The sequence below is a fragment of the Canis lupus genome, chromosome 10 (assembly GCF_003254725.2).
Source record: "Canis lupus dingo isolate Sandy chromosome 10, ASM325472v2, whole genome shotgun sequence".
Lineage (NCBI taxonomy): Eukaryota > Metazoa > Chordata > Mammalia > Carnivora > Canidae > Canis > Canis lupus.
In genome coordinates this window covers 38,984,961-39,006,813 of record NC_064252.1, presented here as the reverse complement: position 1 = coordinate 39,006,813, position 21,853 = coordinate 38,984,961, and the positions used below count along the sequence as shown (strand labels likewise).

The window sequence follows — 21,853 nt, the reverse complement described above, 5'->3', positions numbered from 1 at the left end:
AAGACCCCTGGTTTTCAGCTGCCAGGAGCCAAGTCAAATGACCACAGCCAGCTGCAAAGGAGGCTAGGAAATGGAGTCCCTGGTCAGAGGACCTGTGCCCAGCTATAGCTTTCTTAGCATGGAAGGGGAGAGGATTCGGTGGATTTTTAGCAGTTTCTGCAAAAATGTCACACAATTTTGAAAAACAAGGGATCCTAGCTGACATACCAATTCTGAAATCCTCAGCACAAATTTCACAGGTGAAGTTGTAAAATAAACACACCTCTATCCCATCCACCCAAGAAGGTGCCTCTCTACGTCTAGCCCTCAACACATAGGGACCTACATCCACTGAGAAGTACTGCTCGAATTTATGCCTGGCCTAAGAAGATAAAGCTGCCACATTTAATCTTTCAGACACAGAAGGGAGACAGGAAAGCTAAACTATTTGAAAATTTGCAGCCACAAAGGGGAATAAATTTTGGTCAAGATAAAAAAAAATTACTATTTAAAACAACAGTCAAGGGGCACCTGGGTGGCTCAGTGGTTGAGCATCTGCCTTCAACTCAGGTTATAATCCCAGGGTCCTGGGATGGAGGCCCACATTGGGCTCCCCACAGGGAGCCTGCCTTCTCTCTCTGTCCTTCATGAATAGATAAATAAAATCTTTAAAAATAAATAAACAACAGTCAACAGTGATTGAGAACAACTCTGCTTAAGAATTTAATTATGTTCAAGGCAAAAGTATAATATCAAAGTTTTGCCTAGTGTATGGTGGAGACTAGCTCCACTAGGGCAAGGTGGACCAACAGGCAGTGTGGGCGGGCGCTCAGGCCAGGATGACCCAATGTAACTACTCACAAAAAGGGAGGGCCTGGGGACCCCAGTTGGGAGTTTCACATCTGGATCCTGCAAGAATAAAGAGGTTGGGATGCAAAAGTATAGCGTGTCTGTGTGTGTGCGTGCACATGCGTGTGCCCCTGTGTTATATTGGGCAGGCATCCAAGGTTACTTTAGCAGTCTGCCTTCTGCTCTCTCATCTTTCATCCTGGAAAAGCAGGGGACAGGTGTTCTAGGAACAAGAGGAATGCCCAACATTGCCTGGGTCAGAGAACGAAACAGGAGGGGCTGCAGCACAGATTTTTTTTTTCTAATTTTTCTGATAGGAACAGAAAAAACTTACCTGTATGACCAGAACTTGACCTTCTTGCCATCAGAAATCTGAGGCAAGTTGAGCCTTCTGAGGTGCTCCCATGAATGCCTGAAGATCCCTTGAGGTCCAGTAGGTAAGACAGATCCCTTGCACTGGATCTGGGCCTTCCAGCCTCCCTGCACTCTTTCCTGCTGCCTCTGGCAACTGCTAGCCCTTTGCCGATCATGGCAGTGGAGGGGAAAAATAGCCAAGCTCACTTCTGGAAGCATTTTTAAAGACAGGTTTGCTGCTCCTTCCTAATTGTCCTTTGGGGGACTATATGTCTCATTTCTCCTTTCATTAAAGGGCTGCCGTCCTAGCCCCCTGTCACACTATTTTGCTGTAGTGTCACAATGTCTTCCAATGTTGTATTAAACCATGAAGAAAGGATTACCATAAAAGACAAACAAGATGGAACAATTTAAAATATGCATAGGGAAAAATGGGAAGCTGAATTTGCTTTCAAAGCATGAACAAAGGCAACAGGGAAACATGAGAAATGGAAAGCTCTTTCTCCACAAGGCTTTCCATACTTTCTGGAATTTGCTGGGCCTCTCTGGAAGCAGTCCAGGCTATTCAGAAGGCACCTCCCCCTTTGTGGGGAGCCCTGGGGCTTCTGATACGCAGCCACCTCAGGCCTGCACGGTGGTTGTGGGCACTTCTGGCCTTCACTCTGGCTGTTTCCCCATTCCCCTTACATAGTGACAATGTCCCACAAGACTTTGTCACAAGGAGTTAGATCTCTGTTACACTTCCCGTGAGCCTCTTCTGCCTACAGGTCCTCTTCATTCCCTGGCCTGCTCCTCTGGTTTTCTTGGATCTTCTGATAATGCAATAAGGAGATATGAGTAAGCTTTTAATTAGACAAGAGGGGATCCTAATTTATTAAAGTTTAGATTTATATTCTGTAGAAGAATTATATATTCTCCATCCTTAGGAATAAATTTCTCTAGTTTTAGGAAAATTATAAAAGATCAGGGCCCAGGGTTGGCTCAGTCAGTTAAGGGTCTAACTCTTGATTTTGGCTCAGGTCATGATCTCAGGGTTGTGACACTGAGCCCCAGCTCAGGCTCTGCACTGGGCGTGGAACCTGCTTAAGATTCTCTCTCTCTTTCCCTCTCTCCCTCCTTTCCACTCCTGTTCACTTTCTATTTCTCTCTCTAAAAGAATTAAGTAAAAAAGTTACAAAGATCATATCTATTAATTTTTTCAATTATAGATTTTTCAATTATAATTTTCTGCTTATAGAAATGAAAATGAAACTTGGATTTTTTTTACTCCAACACAAAGAAAATTAAACATTTTCTAAACTTGCATAATAAAAATCCACAATTGTATTTTTATGTAAGAAATAGAAAAAAATAGAGGGCACCTGGGTGGCTCAGTGGTTGAGCATCTGCCTTTGGCTCAGGTTGTGATCCTGGGGTCCTGGGATAAAGTCGTACATCGGGCTCCCCGTAGGGAACCTGCTGCTCCCTCTGCCTATGTCTCTGCCTTTCTCTGTGTCTCTCATGAATAAATAAATAGAATCTTTAAAAAAAAATTTTTAAAGGAATGTAAAAAATGTGTATTTTCTTTTGCAAAGTTCAGATCATGCAATACCACACTACAACTTCACAGCCTAGTTTTTTCTTGTGGGTTTTTGTTTGTTTGTTTGTTTGTTTTTGTTTTTTCAAAGTGCTTTCTACTGACTGGAAGTTTCCCATTGTGTGGATGCACCACAAGCTAAGTAACTGATGTACTCTTTTTTTGTGCATTTTTTACATTTTTCATTATTTTAAAAAAATGTTGTAATGAACATCTTTGGCATAAATTTCTCTGCCAAGCTACTATTTTCTTAAAATAAATTCTAAAAGTGGAATGGGTGGCTTTTTGTGCAATAATATATATATAATTTCATTATATATTACATTATGTAAATATATGTATTATAATATATATAATTATATATATATTTTTAGAAAGTGTGTGGCAATTTATTTTCTCACCCATTGTGCTTAAGAATTACCAACAACTGGGACGCCTGGGTGGCTCAGTGGTTGAGCATCTGCCTTCGGCTCAGGTCATGATTCTGGAGTCCTGGGATCAAGTCCCACATCGGGCTCCCCACAGGGAGCCTGCTTCTCCCTCTGCCTGTGTCTCTGCCTCTCTCTCTGTGTTTCTCATGGATAAATAAATAAAATATTAAAAAAAAAAAAGAATTACCAACAACCTGAAAGAGTGTATGGGCAGGTCATGAAACACTTCTCATTAACCACCAATGGGCCCTATGCCTACGAGCTGGGCAGAGGCTCCTTTGGGCATCAGCTCGATCATAAATTGGGGCGTGGAGGTAGCTGGCAGAGCCAACAGGCGTCTGTCGTGACTGAGGAGGCATGTACAAGAACACTGCAGTTGTGCGATAGTTAAGGCCAATTAATATGTATTCACTGATTCCATATAGAATGGAGTCACAGAAATAACTGTTAAAGCCATTCTACCTCTCCAGAAACCAATTTGGGCTGAGAGGATTATTTGTAGCAAGTGCAGGCCAACTCGAGTCAGCCAGACTCAAGAGACCCTTCGAACACAGAGAAGTCTGGCTGGCTGGCAGGCTGGGCCTAGGAAGCATGTCCAGACCATTCTATTTTCCGTTCCCCACCTTTATGTGACTCTGAGGCAACCTTTTCTACCCCGCTGTACAAAGCATATTAAGTATTTAAGTTCAATTCTCTGAGCTGGGAGGCAGAGTAGAATACAATTGAGACTGCCCGGGTGGCCGCATGCAAAGGATGTGTTAACCACATCTCTTATTTTCTATCTTCTGATGCTTTGACATTGTGGCCTTACTGCCAGTGGAGACACTGCCACTCCCAGGGCTAGCTAATTCCCAGAGTACCCAAATTGCCTATCGGGCATCTCTTAAATGCAAAACAGCAATCCAGATCTTAAATCTCCTTAATGCAAAACCCCACATCACCTCCTTGAGGCTCCCACGCCCCCAGCCACTTTCTACCTCCGCTGCTTACCCCCGGGCCTGGGACTAGACAACCAGGGACAGCCTCTACACCCCAGAGCCTCCTCAAATCATTCAAGCCTGTTTCCCCTGCCTCACCCATTCCTTCCCTGGGAGACCACAAGAAAGACCCTTGCCCGCCGCACCCACCCTCTTCTGGAGCATCGTGACTACCCTGGGGACTCCTTGTGCAACCCTAGGCCACGGCACGGCCCCTCCTCTTGGGGACCGAGTATAAAAACTACCTTTTCAATTGCCATCATCTCCTGGTCTGCTGGCTTTCCTCTACCTCTAGTTGTCTATTAATACACATTTTAAAATAAAGGATTCTCCAAATAAACTGGCTAAAACAGTTTGTGTTGTGGTCTTTTGGGAGCTCTTCCTAGTGTCATTAAAAACTATGTAAAGATGAAGAGGCAAAATCCTAGATGCAGATGTTGGCAGTGGATACCCTGGTGTATTGGGACAGTTGGTCATTTCTCAGCACAAACACTGGCATGTTTCCTTCTGCTGAGAAGCAGGCTGAAGCCTCAGCCCCAGCGTCATCTGTCACCCTTCCCTGCCTGCTTTCCAGGCTGCAGTCAAACGGAGTCTCTATTTTCAAGGTGCTGGACCATCCCACTTACCTTCCAGCTTGGCTTTGCTCTTCCCTCTGGCAGGAGCACTTCCTTTCTGACTGAGGGTTCACAGGTGCTGCGGGTGTACCTGCCTCCTCTTGGCATTTGTCCCGCTGTGTTCTAAGTATCCCTAAGGTGAACTCTAGCAGGGCCGAGACCAGATGTGTCTCTTTCACTGTTTTGTTTTTTAAAGATTTATTTATTTGAGGTGGAGTAAGAGGGGCAGAGAGAAGACCAAGCAGACTCCCCACTGAATGTGGAGCCCAATGCGGAGCTCCATCCCAGGACGCTGAGATCCTGACCTGAGCCCAAACCAAGAATTGGATGCTTAATTAACTGAGCCACCCAGGTGCCCCTTTTATCACTGTTTTATCCACAGAGCTTAGCACAATACCTGGCGCATAGCAGTCTTCCAACATAGGCTTGAGGGATGAATGAATGATTGAATATATGACTAAATGAAAACATGAATCGAAACAGGAAAACCTCATTAAATTGGCATTAAAACGTCATTAAATACAGTTCCTGGTAACGTGAGGCCTTTATCCCCTCCGTGCCTTCCTCTGGCAAGGTTGGTTCTGTTTCTGCACGTGCTTGAGCAGGACAGTAACTTGCAGTCACCATGGCTGTGATTGCCAGAGAAGGGACCCTAGCCGCTCCCCACTGAGGACAGCCCTGCACAGCTCCCACGCAGAGAGCCTTCCATCCTCCGGGCCCACTGGATGTGCGTCCAGGCACAGCCCTGGTGGGTTAGGAAGAGCTGAGTTTCCCTGTCAGCTGCGATGAAGCAGCTCATTTTCTTGTCTTTTCTTTTTTTTTTTTTAGAAGCTCATTTTCTACTATTTTCCATAAACATGAGGTATCTGGAAATTACACCAGTAGGTGCACAAATCCGAATTTGGCCCATCGCCCACACGTTGCCAATGTTCCACTGTATGAGATTGCAGTTACGGGAGCAAAGATGATGCTCGCGCACTCCATGTGCCTTCCCCAGTGATGACATAGCCTTTGCTGTGGATGACCCAGAATGTAGGTGTGCAGTGCAGCTGCAGAAACGTGCTAGAATTCCCTGGCCCCAAGACTCCTCGTGGCAGCGGAAGGAGTTGGACTGAAGTGAATAGGCTGGTTGCCACTTGCTGTGGGAGCTTCCCTGCTTCCCATGTTTGGAGGAAGTAGAGAATGCCACCGCTCACCATCCCAGACACGGACACATACGACACACACTGTCCACACTGCCTGTCGCTTTCTTTCTCTTGCAGGAAAGTGAGGAAGAAAATGCCCCCTTCCAACCCAGTGTTTGGCTTCATCAGGCTCCACACTCCTGGGACCTACTGGGAAAAGGAACTGGACCCATAGTATCTGGAACAACAGCCTAAGAAGGGGCCTGACCAGGGGTCTGGGAGCCACCAACCCTCCTTCCTTCCCGATGTTCCAGAGGTTTGTGTAAGGAATACTTGGGAAAACCGTGGATGCCGTGCACACCTTCAGTAGAAGGCCTGCTAAGGAAGCCCCCGTGTCCCCACTCGCCTGCTGTCAGATGCTCTGGCCTGTCGGGAAGTTGCTCTGGCTTTGGCCACTTTCTCCTATAGGCTAGTCAGCCCTGTTTCTGAATCAGCTCTATGCTGACCCTTGCAGATGAAGAGCGTCACTTTGTGATGGGGAAGGTTTGTGTCTTGCTTGTGGACAAAGAGCTGTGCTGATGTTGAACCCATTTTCAAAGGGCCCACATAAGGGGACTTGTGAGCCTTGTTTGTAGGTCTGTTTTAACCCAGCCAAAGAGGTTAGGACAGTAAATGGATGACCTTTAGATGCTTGGCATAGGGTTCTACCTTACATGTTGATAAGGATATATAAAGTGACAATTCTAATTTCATATAAAATCAGTATCAGTAAATGGTCTTCTGTACACACACTTTGTGTAACTACATATGCTACTTAAAAGCCATGAAACTGATTACTACTCAGCCTTAAAAAGGAAGGAGGCACTGTGGTACATGGGTGGATTTTGGGGACTTTATGCTAAGTGCGATACACCAGTCACAAAAGGACAAATACTGTGCTTATAGGAGGTCCCTAGTAGTCCAGTTCATAGAGCCAGAAAGTAGAATGGGGGTTCTGAGGGGCTGGGGAAAGAGGGTGGAGAGTTAGTGTTTAATGGGCACAGAGTTACAGTTTGGGAAGAGAAAAGCGTTCTGGAGATGGTGGTGAGGGATCTGTGAATGTACTTAATGCCACTGGACCATACACTGAAAAATAATGATAAAATGGCAAATTCTGTTATGTATATTTTATAATTTAAAAAATCCATGAAAATGGCAAGAAGACTAAGACATGAAAAATATATTGACATACAGCCATTATTAGTTATATGGTAACTTTTTTTGATAGGAAATTGAGTTTGATTATCACTCATAATAAAAAAGCAAACACATTCCTGTAAATTAAGTGAAAGCAAAAAAAAAAAAAAAATTCAAATGACTTTAGATGTGTACAACTAGGAAGGAACCTGCTAATTCTAAAGAAAGCCAAAGTTTAGCATTTTGGTTTATTTGCAAGCTTAAGTGAACAGTTGACTGTAAATCAGCAATGTATTGAAAAATACTTTAGAAACAGTTGTGGGAGTTGACACCGTGCTGGCAGCAGAGGTGGGAGGGGTAGTGGGCAGCCCCGCTATGCTAATTTTATTGTACACACTTAGTGCTCTAGGTAAATCTCTGACACATGCGGATGAAAAAGGTAGAGGCAGGGATGAGTCAGTCAGATGGGTACCAATGGTGCCACACACTATGTATTGAAGCTTACAAGGCTACTGAGATGAGGCTGGGTATCTGCCTCCCTAGCTTAGTTGGGGACACTAAATGAAAAACTAGTCAAGTGAGACAAATGGACTACATTCACTAGAGGAAGATGACCCTAACTGTAAAGGACTGTGGGAGAGCTAGGGCACAGCCTGAGATCCAAGAGCCTCTGGGGCCACATTTGGCCTCAAAGGCTGGACCATTTCCACTTCACTCCTCTGCCCTGATTTCCCGAAGGATCCCCAGATACCACCCAGCTCCAGCTCCAGTCTACAGATGATGCCACCAAGGTCTAGGGGATGTGACCAGCCAAGGCCCTCAGCTGGGTGTGTCAGAGCCCAACGAGACCCAGGGTCCCTGGAGTCCAGTGATGACATCTTCCTTTCGCACCTGGCCTGTTGAGCTGCACGTGATGCTTCTGGGCCCACTTGCCACATGTCTCATTTAACTAATCTACAGTCTGCAATTCAGTCTGCAGTCCAGACTGAATTATAGCTATTTGTTTCCCTTCTCTGGCTGCAAGCTAAAGAAATGCAGGCTTCATTAATTCCCATGCTTATCACTGAACAAGGTATTAACAAGCTTTTAGATGGCACTCCAGCCATTTAACGTTTTTGAGGTGAAAGGGCCTCTAGTCCATATGGTCTAGATTCTTGTACATTTTCATTTCAGATGCTAAGGCTGACAGATCTGCTACGAGCAAATGGGGTGTTAGTTGGTATCTAATTAATCTAACACAAGTCACAGCCCATTTCACGGAGTCAGGCACCAGTCTTTGCTTCTACCAACAGCCACATTTAGGACAACAGTTTACACTCTTTTTCTCTCTCAGCCACTTGGCCTTGTAATATTCTGGTAGGCAGTGTGAATCTACCACTTTGCCCTTTCTAGTCAGGTTTGTAAGCTTAAGGACCCATTCATTCATTCATTCATTCATTCATTCAGAGAGAGCATATGATCAGGGCAGGGAGGAGCAGAGAGGGAGAGAGAGAATCCCAAGCAAGCTCCACATCCAGCATGGAGCCCAATGCAGGGCTCGGTCTCACGACCCTGAGATCATGACCTGAGCCAAAATCAAGAGTAGGATGTTTAACCGACTGAGCCACTCAGGCGCCCCTATGCACCCCACTTTTAATCTTCAATATGCTAAGAGCCACAGGATCCCAATAATACAGAAAAAAGAGGATATTAAACTTGTTGCTTCATGACTTTCTGAAAGCGGCAGCACCACTGTTTGAATACCCCAGTTAACCCTGGGTTGATTATGGGTTTTGTGGTTGGTGGAACACTGGGAGGGTAATGCTGTCAGCAGGGACTAGAGTTCTTGATTTTGTCCTCGCAACAAAATCACCCACCAACCTGTCTCAGTTCCTTCAATCTGAGATACAGATGACACCTAACATCTCACCTCTACTATCAGCCACACGTATTTGGAATTTACCAGCCTAGCCGGCATGCAGAATAGGGTTAGAGCACAGCCTCTCCTCAGGGCTGGCACAGCGCCTGGAATGAAAAAGAGCAACCAGGGAACACATGGTTAAATTCATTCCACAGGGTTTCTCAAAGACTTGCTATAAACAAAATTCTAGGGATGAAGTAAAATTTAAAAGGTGAAACAAAGAAATAAAAAAGTTCTATTCCTTGAATATGTTCAGGGTTAGAAATACAAGGGTCATAGTCTTACTTAAAGGGCATTTGGCTAAAGATGAAGGATGTGAGAAGTTATCAGAAATCTCCTCTGCTAAATTCCTTAGGGTATGATGGATGCGAAGGTAACAAATGTCAAGGGGCACCTTGAAAATATACAGGAGATAAATTCAGAAGTAGATCGTTTAAAATTCAGTAAAGTAATAACAAAGAATTTAAGGGGCGGCCAATGCAAGTCCCCTGCCCGTGTTGGGAGGAGCCATAAGGTCCAGGTAAGTTCCAGAACACCTTTGGCTAGGTACTGTGCAAGTGGAAACCATCACTTCACCAAGATAATTTTTATTAAAAAAAAAAATTACAGAAAGAACAAAGAATTAAAAGAATTTTAATAAAATCAACAAGTTTACATTTGTACATCTTATGTATTTGGGACCCGACCAGGGGTGAAGGATAAAGTTGCAAGGACACAGGTTTCCACAGGAGAGCAAGCAAAAAGGAAGGGCTACCCTAGTTGTGTGATGGGTATCAATTTGACGGTGCAACCCCATGGCCACCTGAGCTGCTCTGGACTCCTGACATAAGCAAGCACATTTACCAAGCTTGTGGGCATGAGCTTTTTAGCTCTGACCTCAGGCCATATGCTCCACACCCTACAGGACACTCCCACATTAATATCTGACAGGCAACAGTGGAGAAACAGTTCATAAAATTCAATAGTATTGCCCATAGAATATTAATGTCAACTGGGTTCAGTTCATGCTGTTTTAACTAGAATGGTTACATAGGACCTAATGAGGGGAGAAAAAGGCTGAGCAATGTTCTAATTGTTCTATTCAATGTCACAGTCACAAAACAGCAGGCCTTTAGAAAGAACCATGTATTTATTTTAAAAATCTGATTTGCGAAAAGGGCCTGTGGGAGTCAGAGAAAGATGGGAGCAAGGTATGATTTTGAACACGGGAGATGACTCAACTTTAATCCCCATCATTCTAAAGGATGACAAACATTTCAAAAAAATGACCAATGTTCAGAGAGAGCAGAGACTAGTGTCCCCAAGTTAGGAATGAGCAATCACAAGGCGCTCTCCAGATTTTACCCATTTTGTGTCCAGTGAAACAGTGCTTTCAGAAGTGTGATACTGCATGTGCCAGGGACTTCTTTGAGGAAGTAATGCAATCTCGTCAGGTATAATGATAACGTGCACAGTAATACGACCATTCCCTAACAGTCATCCACAGGGTCAAACTCATGACTGGGCTGCGACTTCATCCCTGTTGACATAGTATGGGGTTGAGTTACCAGGAGAAGTTCTTCATCATTTATTCTTTAGATGGAGACACAGGGAAGAATGCAGGGGTGCCTTCGCTTTCTTGAGTCACTTAGAATCACAGAAGGAAGAAGAATACTGACCATTATTAGTACAGACAAACATGGTTTTGAGAATGGACCATGAGCTTTCCTGCCCCTGTTCGGCAAGGCTGGGGCCGATGGAGAGAGGCCATATTCCAGGGTCCTCTCCTGTGACACATAACAAGCAGGTGCTTGCTTTCCCAGCATCACTGCAGGGGTGAGGGGCACAGTGTTTAGTGTTAGTTCGTAATAGAATCATTCATCCCAATGAAGAAATTTCAAGAGAGGGCAGTGAAATAAGAATAGCTTCAGCTTCTCTGCGATGTTTGGCAGAAACACATAGCGAATCCCCGGTCTGTGGTGGGCAAGAGGGACTCCTGTGTGTTCAGGAAACCTCAGAGCAGGCGTTAAAGTGCTGGGAGGTAAGGCAGCCTGACTGGACTTCCTCATCGGGGTGTGCAGAAGCACCCGGCAGGAAGGGGTGACGCCGTGGTCATGGGCGGGGGCAGCTGCCACCCATGGCCTGCCCCGCTAAGGGTGCAAGGTTAAAACTGGCCTCTCGTGAAATGCTGCTCGGCTTGTGCTCATAACATTTCCCTTTTCATTTCCCGAGTGGTCAGTTGGAGGTACATTTTAACAAGAAAAAAATGTCCCTAATGGATATGACAGATGAATTTCTAAATGCGAGAAAAACTGCAGAGATGACGGAACTTCAAATAAAAACCATTAGTTAAACGTGTCAATCGCGGTGTCTCGAATCAGCAGGTGGCAGGACAGCACAGGGACAGACAGAAGATACCCGGGCCCCCGCCTGCCTCCCAGGGGCTCCTGTCTGCTGTCCTCTCACATGTGGGGCGAGCAGCTTCCCTCCTGGGGCTCTCGCACTTTCCAGTGGGTCCTTGCTGGTGCAGCAGCCAGAAGCACGGATATCCCCGGGTGAGGGTGCTCGGGAAACAAGGCAGACCCTTCAGGGGTTGGTGGCCAGGTGGGAACTGGGAAAGAACGAAAAGTCTTTCCCCAAGGTGAGCCATTTCTAAGGGCAAAGGCAAAGCCCCCGAGGTGATCCGAACACAGACAGCGCCCCGCCCCCTGAGGCTGTGCTCCTCACCCTGCCGAGAGAGCATCTCCGTGCCACCCTGAAGCAAACGTTTCCAGTGCCAAAGCATGTCTGAAGACTGGGGCGCCGGGGAGGGGGAATCCAGCCGGTCTGGACGGCGCAGGGAAGGCTCATTTGTCTCTCGAAGCAGACATTTCTTTGGGGTGACCATGTCCCGGGGTGGGTGAACCCTGACATGTCTCTGTTTCCGAGGTTTTCCGCGTACATTCAATGTGGAGTGGTCAGCAGTGAAGAGCCCCTGTTTCACGTTGACTCAAGTCTCCCCAGCGCCCAGGTGTCACTCCTTCATCTTGGCTGACACTAGTGCAGTGGCTTTCCGCTCTCTGCACCCAGCAGGCTTGGTAAAGAACTCAGCGTCCTCCTCACGCCCTCGGTGGGCCTTTTCAGGTCCGAGTGCCAGGGCCGGGGGAGCTGGGGTTCGTGTGTCTGCTGGCGGCACAATGGGTGTGGACGAGCCCACCATTTGGATATCTAACAAATACAGGCTCACAAAAGGGGTTTTGGCACATCTGGCAGAGCTTTTTGTCCGAGAGCTGAACTGAGCTTCCCTTCAACTTCATCTGCAAAAAATAAGTAAATACATAAAATAAAGGAGAGAGAAATAAACACCGAGGACCCTGTCATCTAAGTGACACCAGAGCACATCTGCGTTACCCTGTGGATTGTTACTACTCGTGAGGACTGCTTTCACATCAATCTCTCAAAACAGAACACTGGAGGTGAAAATTAATAAAAATGTCCCAAGTAACTGGAGAAGTTAAAAAAAAAAAAAAAACCAGCTATAAAACTGCTTTCTTATTTTACAAATGTACTTCCTACTTGCTTGGTCAAGGCATTGCTAACCAGACCAGACCCTCTCTCAAACATCTGGTGCAAAGTCCCACTGTGTCAGAGCTGAGGAAGGCCGGACAGATCATCTAATTCTCTGGTCCGCTCATTTGCAAACGAAGTCAAAGCCACATGGTCGATGACTGGCACGGTCCTCCCTGGTCCTGGGAAATATACTCTCATCTGTTTAAAGGTAACTAACAAAACTGGGCTGTACCTCTCTCAGACACTGTTTGATAACCAGGACAGTAGTTCAGCAAGTTAAAAAGCCTTTTCGCACAGTTCACTGGTGTCAGCCCAGACAAGCACCCTGTACTTGGTTTCATCTGTCCTTCAACAAGCATTTCTTAAACACCTTTGAGACGCCAGGTTTGGCTCTAGGGATACCAAGATAAACAGAAGAAGTTCCCTGCCCTCAAAGACCCCAGAGTCTAAGAGTGAAGGGAAACGGTTATGGACACGGGCACGGAACATGCAGGTAGACAAAGGGGGGAATTTACCTGCTTGAAGGGACATGAAGGCTTCACAAAGGAAAAACTACTAAGACTGGGTTTTAAGTGGGCAGTCACCAGGCCCAAAAAGAAAGGTTAAGAATATCTCAGAGGGAACTGCAGATACAAAGGCTGTGTATGTGAAACAACACATCACATCAGGGAGATTCCACACGTCCTGGGGAAGCAGGGAGGGGTGGAGAGGGCCAGGCCAAAGGAGAGGAGAGGGGACCTTCCAGGCCTCAACTCCTCCCCTGGAGTCATAAAGGCTTCTACATGGGAGAACCATGTCAGGTTCTCACTCAGGAAAGATCCCTCTGCTGGGTGCATGCTGTCCAGCATGTCCTTCTCTAACAGGGGAGAAGAATGGCACCCTACAGCCCAGTTCCCACCTCTGCTTCTATGCACCCCAGTTTCTACGTGAGGTGAATCATGTGTCCAAGGTGTTGAAGATGCAGAAAAAAAAAAACTGACAAAGAATAACCTTCCCAGGTAACTACCTGAAATACCCCAGGAGCGGTGGGGTGGGGGGGGATGTCAAGAAGGCTGGCTTGGCCATCAGGGCCTGGCACTCACCTTGTCGTATTTATAGATCAGGTTTTCAGACTTGGCCAGTCCCAGAGCCACCTGTGTGGTCCTGCGGGCATGCACACTGTTCCGCACAGCCCCGGTCAGGAACGGGCGCAGGAGCTGTACCGACCAGCCACCCGGCAGCAGCTGCAGCACCCGGGCGGCGTCAAAGTTGGCTGCGTGGCGGTTCAGCAGGTCGGCAGCGGCCACAGCCAGCTCAGGTGCGGCGGGGCCAGGCTGCAGGTACATGGCCAGCAGCGTGTGGAAGAGACGCTGCCGGTACGGCGGGTCCCGGCCCTCGGAGCGCCACAGGCAGTAGTCCTCAGCCGCGGAGAAGTCCTGCAGCTCATGCACCAGGATGCGCAGGGCCTCCTCGTGCTCCTCCAGCTTCCCATGCAGGATGGCGCTCTCCATGGGGAGGCCAGCACCCCGGATCCTGTCTGTGCAGCAGCAGCCTGTGGTCAGAGCCAGTCCCAGCCTGCCCGCCCCATGCCCTCCTCTTGAGAAAGGGCAAAGCGCACCTGGCTACCTAGACAGTTCACACAAGGCTCGCAGGTACCCCCATGCTGCAGATCGGGGTGCTCCCAGTGGGGCAGCCAGGCCCTACTTCTGGGTAGGTCTAATTACAGAATACATATTTTTAATAATGCTTAGCGACTGAACAAAACAAATGACCTGTCATCTCAGCAGGCCCAAGTGACACATGAGCATCACGGCTCCAGGCTTCCAATTAATCCAGCATTGTTCCTATTTTCCCAGTCTGGGAACTTTCAATGACAGCAGAAAGGCACTATACTGATTTAAATTCAGACACTAACCATCCCTGGCAAAAAATGTGTGGTGAACTCCTTTATTCCAATTTAAACTATATTTCACATAAAGTAGTATGGGTTCATGTTGTCAAAAATCCCTATCTACGTTACTCTACAGCTCTTCTTTTGTTTCTCCTGCATTCAAGTTTTTAGGCTATAAGTAAAATGGCACCATCACAGAAAGTTCTGCCCAAGGCCCTGCCCGTCGTGGGCTGTGTCTCATGGAGAAAGAGGCCCTTTGCTTTCCACTCCCCCTGTAACATAGGAAGATAATGGGACATCTTTTCCTGCTGTGAAAGATATTTCAGGGGCCAACATTAATACTCAGATTATAGGCCTCCCGCCTTTGGAGCTTGACCATACTCAGGCCGGAAGCGCATGGCGGACATGTGCAGCAAAGAACTGGTTGTACCATGTACGCCGCCCAGGGAACTAAACACAGAAGCTGCAGTGTGCATGCTTGTCAGACGCATGGGGAACGGTCACCAAATAATTACTAAGTGGCTACCATGTTTAAGGCACGGGACAGGTGCAAAGATGGTTAAGAAACCACATCTGCCATCTCTCATCCCGTTCTCACATCTGTCATCCTGTTTATATGAGATTCTTAGCCACCCCGAAAGGGCAGGCTGCACAAGAATTATCATCACACTGTGCCCAGGCTGGCCACCCCCAAGTCACCTATCACAGTAAACATGCCGACTTGGGCCTGGCACTACAACCAGTCCTCGCTATTCACAGATCCTATATTCATGAATTTGCCTGCTTGTCTAAATTCCTCCATAACTCCAAAATCAGCAGTTGTGGTGCTTTTATGATTATTTGCAGACATGTGCAGGGTGGCACACAATTTGAGCCACCTGCTACGCATGTTTCCCACTAAGGTCCCGTCAGGCAATCAATGTTCTGTCTTCTAGTTGCAGCCCTTATTCTGCAAACAGTCCTCTCCATGGTTTACTCAGTGCCACAATTTTTGCATTTTTGTGCTTTTTTCTTGGTAATACTGCCCCTTAAAATGGGCCTTCAGCACAGTGTTGAAGTGTGGCCTAATGTTTCCAAGCACGGGCAGGTTGTGATGTGCCTTGTGCAGAAAGCGTGTGTGTTAGCTAAGCTTCATTCAGGCCTGAGCTAGAGTTCTGTTGGCTCTGAGTTCCATGTTCATGGATCAACAATACCTATTAAATAAGGTGTCTTTACACAGAAACACTCATAAAACAAGGGTATGTACTGCTTGGCTGATGAAAATGTTGTGATCAGCAGTTTGCAGGAACCTGCCTCTATGTTTCCCTGGGAGAAAGGTTCAGTGTCCGTGGAGACTTTTTAGAATATAACTATGGTAAATAATGACAAGTGACTATGGTTAATGGTCAAAAAACAATGTCAATGCTGTTAAGCAGAAATACACTATTAATCTCAGCAAGAACAAATCTGAAAATTCTATGATGTCAAATACATTAAGAAACTCGTCAATTGTACCAGGCATGGGCACTGTGCTGCTCTGTGGCGCTTTCCACAACACAAAAACCATGGGCTGTGCACCCTAAGGAATGAAAACCAGGCTCCCATCCAAGATACCTGCCTACCTTCCTACGGCTCAGGGCTCGGAGCCTCACGCAGCCTGAGTGGGCTGCTGGGGGCAGTGCCAGCTGGCACGGTCTCTCCCAAACACTGGTGCCATCAGAAGGAACTGTGATTTAAGCACACCAAAGCCAAATAAGGCAATCTAAATGATGTGATGCTCAACAAGTAACACAGACTTCCAAACCCAGTGGGGCAGCTTTATGTCACCGACCAAAGGGCCAATGTCCGTTTCTTCACTCTGCCCTCCAGGAAGGCTCACTTTGTGCCAAAGGAGGCTCAAGGAATCACCCCATGGACTCAGGACAAGGAGCTGTGCCAGAGCCTTCATTTGTTCCCACCCTCCCTGCTGGGTGCAGTGGATCAGGGAGAGACTAGTGGGCTACTCCTCACCTATCAGGATGTGGACTCGGTACAGATCGGACTTCTGGAGCAGGTGCTGGAGCTTCACCTGTGTCTCTGTCGCTTCCACACCCTTGCTGTTGGCACCAGACCTCTCCTGCAGCACCTTGTCCAGGTAAAGGAGGGCCAGGTGCGTGTGGTACTCTTCCTTCTGCAGGAGACGGGAATCCAAGCAGACAGATAGTGTTTGTAGGCGGGAAGTGGGAGCTCCCCAGCTCAGGACTGCGCCAAGGCAAGCCAGGGCAGGGTCTCTGGGGCAGTTAACAGGACATGCTCACTGAGTGAAAACATCCCAGAAACCACAATACGGAGAAAAATCTATGAGAAAAAATGCAAAAGGGTCGCTTCTCATTTGAGAAGTGAGGGCCACCGGATTTAGGTATTTTCCAGAAAGGTGAAGCTTCCCTCATTTCCCTAAGGATAATAACAAAGGAAGATAGAGACAAAGCCATGCACTCCAGGCTGCAGAAACCTCCAGCGCCCTAGGCCATCCACAAATACAGGCTGAGCATCCTGGGAACAGGGCATTTAAAATACTACATTAGAACATTTAAAACACCTACACCTGGGCAGCCCCGGTGGCTCAGCGGTTTAGCGCCGCCTTCAGCCTAGGGTGTGATCCTGGAGACCCGGGATTGAGTCTCACATCAGGCTCCCTGCATGGAGCCTGCTTCTCCCTCTGCCTGTGTCTCTGCTTCTCTCTGTGTCTCTCATGAATAACTACATAAAAATCTTTAAAAAAAAAAAAAAAAACCTACACCTAAAATATTGCATTAGAGCCATCTGCCAACAAGCCTTCTAGTCCAACTCTATCTCTTAGGTCACTACTATGACCAGGCAGCCCTGCACATGTTAGTCTAAGTTTGGAGGTGCTCACCTGCAGTCTTCTGTCTATGACTAGATGTTCCAGGTACTTGACAAGGGCTTTAGGGTATTTCTTAAGGCAAGTGATTACACTGTCTGGATTAAAACTGTTCTGCTGTTCATCCAAAGGTCTCTTGGTGAAAACTTGAACTCCAACCTGAAAGAAGAATGGCAATTTTGTTATGGCTTTTTTCCAAGACACCACTTTTTCTTTATTCTGAGCACTGCCCATTTATGTTTGGGTAATATTATTGTCAATACAGGGGATATAGAGGATACGGAAGGGCACCTGGATGCCTCAGTTGGTTAAGTGGCCAACTCTTGATTTTGGCTCAGGTTGTGATCTCAGGGCCGTGGGACTGAGCCAAGCCCTGCATGGGCTCCATGCTCAGCACAGAGCCTGCTTGGGATTCTCTCTCTCTCTTTCTCTGCAGCGCCCCCAACAAACAAACAAATAAATCTTATTTCTTTATTTTTTTAAAAGGTTTTATTTATTTATTCATGATAGACATAGAGAGAGAGAGAGAGAGAGAGAGAGAGAGAGAGATGCAGAGACACAGGCAGAGGGACAAGCAGGCTCCATGCTGGGACCCCGAAGCAGGACTCAATCCCAGGACTCCAGGACTGTGCCCTGGGTCAAAGGCAGGCGCTAAACTGCCAAGCCACCCAGGGATCCCCTAAATAAATCTTTTAAAACCCCACAAAAAACAAAAACATGGGGATACAGAAAATCAGTGCAGGATGGGACTCTGACAGAGACCAAAGAGCACGACACAAAGGCAGGAAAGATGACCTAAACTCTGAAACCTACTCATACACCTAGCCGGAACTTCTTCCCAAAGGGTCATAAATTAAAGAAACATTTACTGGTAGCAGGTTTTGACCCAAGAAGCTTTGGCTTTGTGCTATTAAGATCGTCCGAAAACAAGGATGGCCACTTACTGAACAGTAAGTGACAGAGTATGTACAGTACTGAGTATCCTGTAAACTCAGTACTCTGCACACTAGTATCTGTGGTGTGGTTCATCTGTGCAGATCCAAGGCCAGTCTGGAGCAAGTTTCCAGACTGCCTTTCTGTACCTGTCGAGTGGAGCTCATTGTTCCATCTCCCAGGGAAATGCTAATGGGTCAAGCAGGGAAGTAAATGCATCCTGCTCCTCTCCGGGCACTGATGTGTGGTCACTCTATCTCACACAGACACACACACACACCACCCCCCTCATGGGCAATACAGCACAGCTCCCCTGAGTATGAATTCTCAGTTCTATAAGCCTGCATCTCAGTTCTGTAAGCCTGATCTCAGTTCTGTTAGACTGGATCTCAGTTCTGTAAGCCTGGAACTGTCTGTGCTATACCAATGACACGACCTGGGGGAAGTCTCCAAAGCTGAGCTTCAGTTCCCTTGTCTGTAGCTGCCACCTCCTGACGTTGCTGTGGCATTTAAGAGGTGATGTGCATTGAGTGGCTGGCACCTCATCAGGCACACAGAATTCTGGGGTTGATCTGCTGACGCCATCCGTCAGCACTGTGAAGAGTCCAAAGTTTCCCACAGCTTTGAGTCTGCGTTGCAGGTGTGCATGAGTGTGTCCGGGTACATTATCTATGCGTGTGCACAGAGACAAGGTAAAGATGAAGGAAAAAGTACACGAGGCACAAGGGCTTGGACCTTCCTGTTCAGATGGCACCGTGGAACACAGACCCTAGCTGAGATTTTTAGAAAGGCAGATGTGACACACAGAAAATTCTACGTTTATGACGAAGGTCCTGCATCAGAAAGCTAAGTTTGTCTCTCCAAGGGGAGCCAAGGAAACGTGTGTTTTTAACGGTGAGAACTGAGATGCTATTATTATCTCTTTTCCAGTCATTCTGGGGCTTCCCTAAGGAGTCTTGAGCTTGCTGCACACCGCCCCCTGCCCCCAGGAGTGAGCAGCCACCAGCCACCAGCACCCCCTCTCTACTGTCCCTTCTTAGCCTCGAAGACAGCAAGTCCTGTGCAGCTTCCTTCCCTCCTCCAGACCCACAGCTTCCATGCCAGGGGCTGTGGTGGCGCAGAGACAGGACAAGGGGTGGCCTGCTATGGCCCAGGCAGGGGCACCACGTCCTGCGAGGGGACAGTCTGATACTGCTTCGGCCCACCAAAAATGGAGGTGCCACACTTGGTCAGGCAGGGGGATTCACACAGACACATACACACAGACACACACACACGCTTTTCAAAAGACGCTAAGAAGGTGACCTGGCTCTGCTTTCTGCTTTTCTGTAAAAGTGGCCTGTCCCAGACAGATATGCCAAACAGCACATCTCAGGACTGAGATGCAAGACTTTCCTAAGGGCTGGCACGCCAGGGGCACACTGAGATGTATTAGAAGGGGAGCAAATGACAGGCAGGCTGAGGCTATAGCATGATGGCTTGTGTCTCACTGGAAACAAAGCTTTCTATTTTTGCCAGCCACCCCCTCCTCCCAAAAGAAAAAGGCATTTATAAGGCACAAACCTCTTCACTTTTCTGCAGGACCCAATCGGCATACTTCCAGACAAGTTCCTGGTCTAAGCTGTAGGTGAGGAAGTCAACGACATATTCATACAGGTCTGAGCGAGTGGAGTCATGAATGTCGCCATTCACGATGTTCACCCACAGCTGGGGGGGAGAAAATTAGAAAGAGAAATGGAAGGTTACATACCTTCTAGGATTATCTAAGCAAGAGCATACGCTCACTCATTTGGCCTTCTGAGACTTGAAAGTAGTAGGACACATTTTGAATGCTTGTGTCAATTTTAAAGTTTTCAGAGAAACAGAATGATGGGGAAGACGTGGCCCAGGAAACCAAGGAGATAAAGGGCCAGATTCTTTTTCTTTTCATCCTAACGGTCTTGCAGTAATGCAAATAGGAAACACAACACACAGGAAGCGGTAGATGTATTAAAAAGGTTTCTCCATGAAATAGAACGATCACTGACAGCATCTCAACCCAGAAGAGGAAACTCACCAGCCTCCACCAGTGGGGCTGTTTCCACCTTCCCCACCTTGGGAATCCTCGCCGTTGAGGTCCCTGTGGACTGTCACAGGCAGACACTGTGCTTTCCAAAATACTAGTGATTCTGTCCCTTACTGTGTCCCCAGGGCTCATGGCAGCTGCTAATAGTAACAGTCCCTCGCTATATCATCCAGAAACTTCCCTGCCGTGTCAACCCAAGCTTCCTGCCAGAGACCCAGAGTGAGGCTGCATCACGTGGGGGTGGGGGAGGGAGGCTGCCCCACAGCCATACCGCATCCCCTGTACCTTGCCCGCCCACCCGCCTGTCTGCTGCGTTGCACTTCCGGACCATACCACCACCGGCACGAAACCCAAGAAACAGGGCTGGCGGGGTCAACTCTGTGATTCTGGTATCAGCATGTGAACCTTTCTCATGATACCAGTTTCTTTAACACTGAATTCCTCAAACCAAATAAGCTAATCACACACAGATATATGTCTTTTTTTTTTTTTTAACCAGTAGAATCCCACCATATATGAAGATATCTTTCGTACCACTTCGATTTTGCAAATCCCTCCTATGTAGCTCTGCTGATGTTACTATTATGCTCACATCAAGCTGTAATTCCTAGGGTTGTGCATTTTACAGTATAAAAATGTTGCCCCTGACACTCAAGTCTACTCAGCCCCTGGGTATGTATTGATGGAAACCCATTTTTTTTTAACTTCATCTGCAATCATATCATTACCATGACAGTGACTGTATGTGTGGCTTTGCCAAAGTCATGAGGCTGACCTTAGCTTTGTGACCACTGCTAATGTTCTTGGCCACTCATAGAACAAAATAAAAAAGGCCCATGAGGAAACTATAATACAGAGCGATACCAGTGGCTAACAAGTAACAGAAGGGGACAGTGTCTCCTGAGGAGTCACAAGACTTGGGAGGAGAGATGAGATATGAGCCTAGAAACGAATGGCCAGGGCCACCGGAACAGTGGTTCACATCCCCGTTCTATTGCTGAGCAGGGCTGTGACCCCAGGCAAGCGAGTGGCCTTCATCAGCTTTCGTTCTGTCCCAGGTGATGAGGGAGAATGATTTACCCTGCTCACTGGCAATGGTTATTGTCATTGATAGTGGAAATCACAAACAAACTGTTATCTGCAGGGCTATTTTCCCAGTAAGGTAGTGATGTCATATGCCATGTGGCTCAGTAAGAAATCATTTACTTTTGTTTCTTAAAATTTCAAAACCTCAATATTGATAATGTCCTTGAAAGAAGATGTAAAGACAAAACCGCTGAGTGACTTTTCTCAAGGAATACACTTTCTAAAACAGTATTATTTTTGTTCAGTAAAAAAAAGTTGTGGGTTGGGCAAAAATGGTCTCTGTCAACTTGTACATTTTTTTTCCAAGTTAAATGATAATGATTTTTAAGTCATGCTAAGATGCTTTTGAACTAACCTGAACAGCAGCCGCATCTTGGTTATTATAATGATAGAGCAGTCCGAGTGCAAAATACCTGAAAGGAGACAAGGTGGTAAGTACACCCTCTCTCCACCACCTGCTGTGGATGGCACCCGCCCAGCGACAGCCCCCGATCGCCTGTGTTCGAGGAGTTCAACAACAGATTTCCAAGG

General features: G+C 47.0%; 1 protein-coding gene across 2 annotated transcripts in view; it reads right to left on the bottom strand.

Annotated features, from left to right (window-relative positions):
- Positions 1–9,551: 9,551 nt before the first annotated feature.
- The window catches only part of TGFBRAP1 (transforming growth factor beta receptor associated protein 1), a 62,719-nt gene continuing 50,417 nt past the window's right edge, over positions 9,552–21,853 (bottom strand). Inside the window, exons 7-12 of one of the 2 annotated variants that reach the window (XM_025463087.3) lie at positions 21,678–21,735; positions 19,735–19,878; positions 17,254–17,397; positions 16,368–16,527; positions 13,591–14,024; positions 9,552–12,255 (exon numbers count right to left, since the gene is read on the bottom strand). In XM_025463087.3, coding sequence (XP_025318872.1) covers positions 12,079–12,255; positions 13,591–14,024; positions 16,368–16,527; positions 17,254–17,397; positions 19,735–19,878; positions 21,678–21,735 — 1,117 coding nt within the window. In that variant the 3' untranslated portion in view covers positions 9,552–12,078. Of the gene's footprint in view, positions 12,256–13,590; positions 14,025–15,979; positions 16,084–16,367; positions 16,528–17,253; positions 17,398–19,734; positions 19,879–21,677; positions 21,736–21,853 lie in introns of those variants that run through there. The other variant, XM_049115392.1, reaches the window with a different exon arrangement.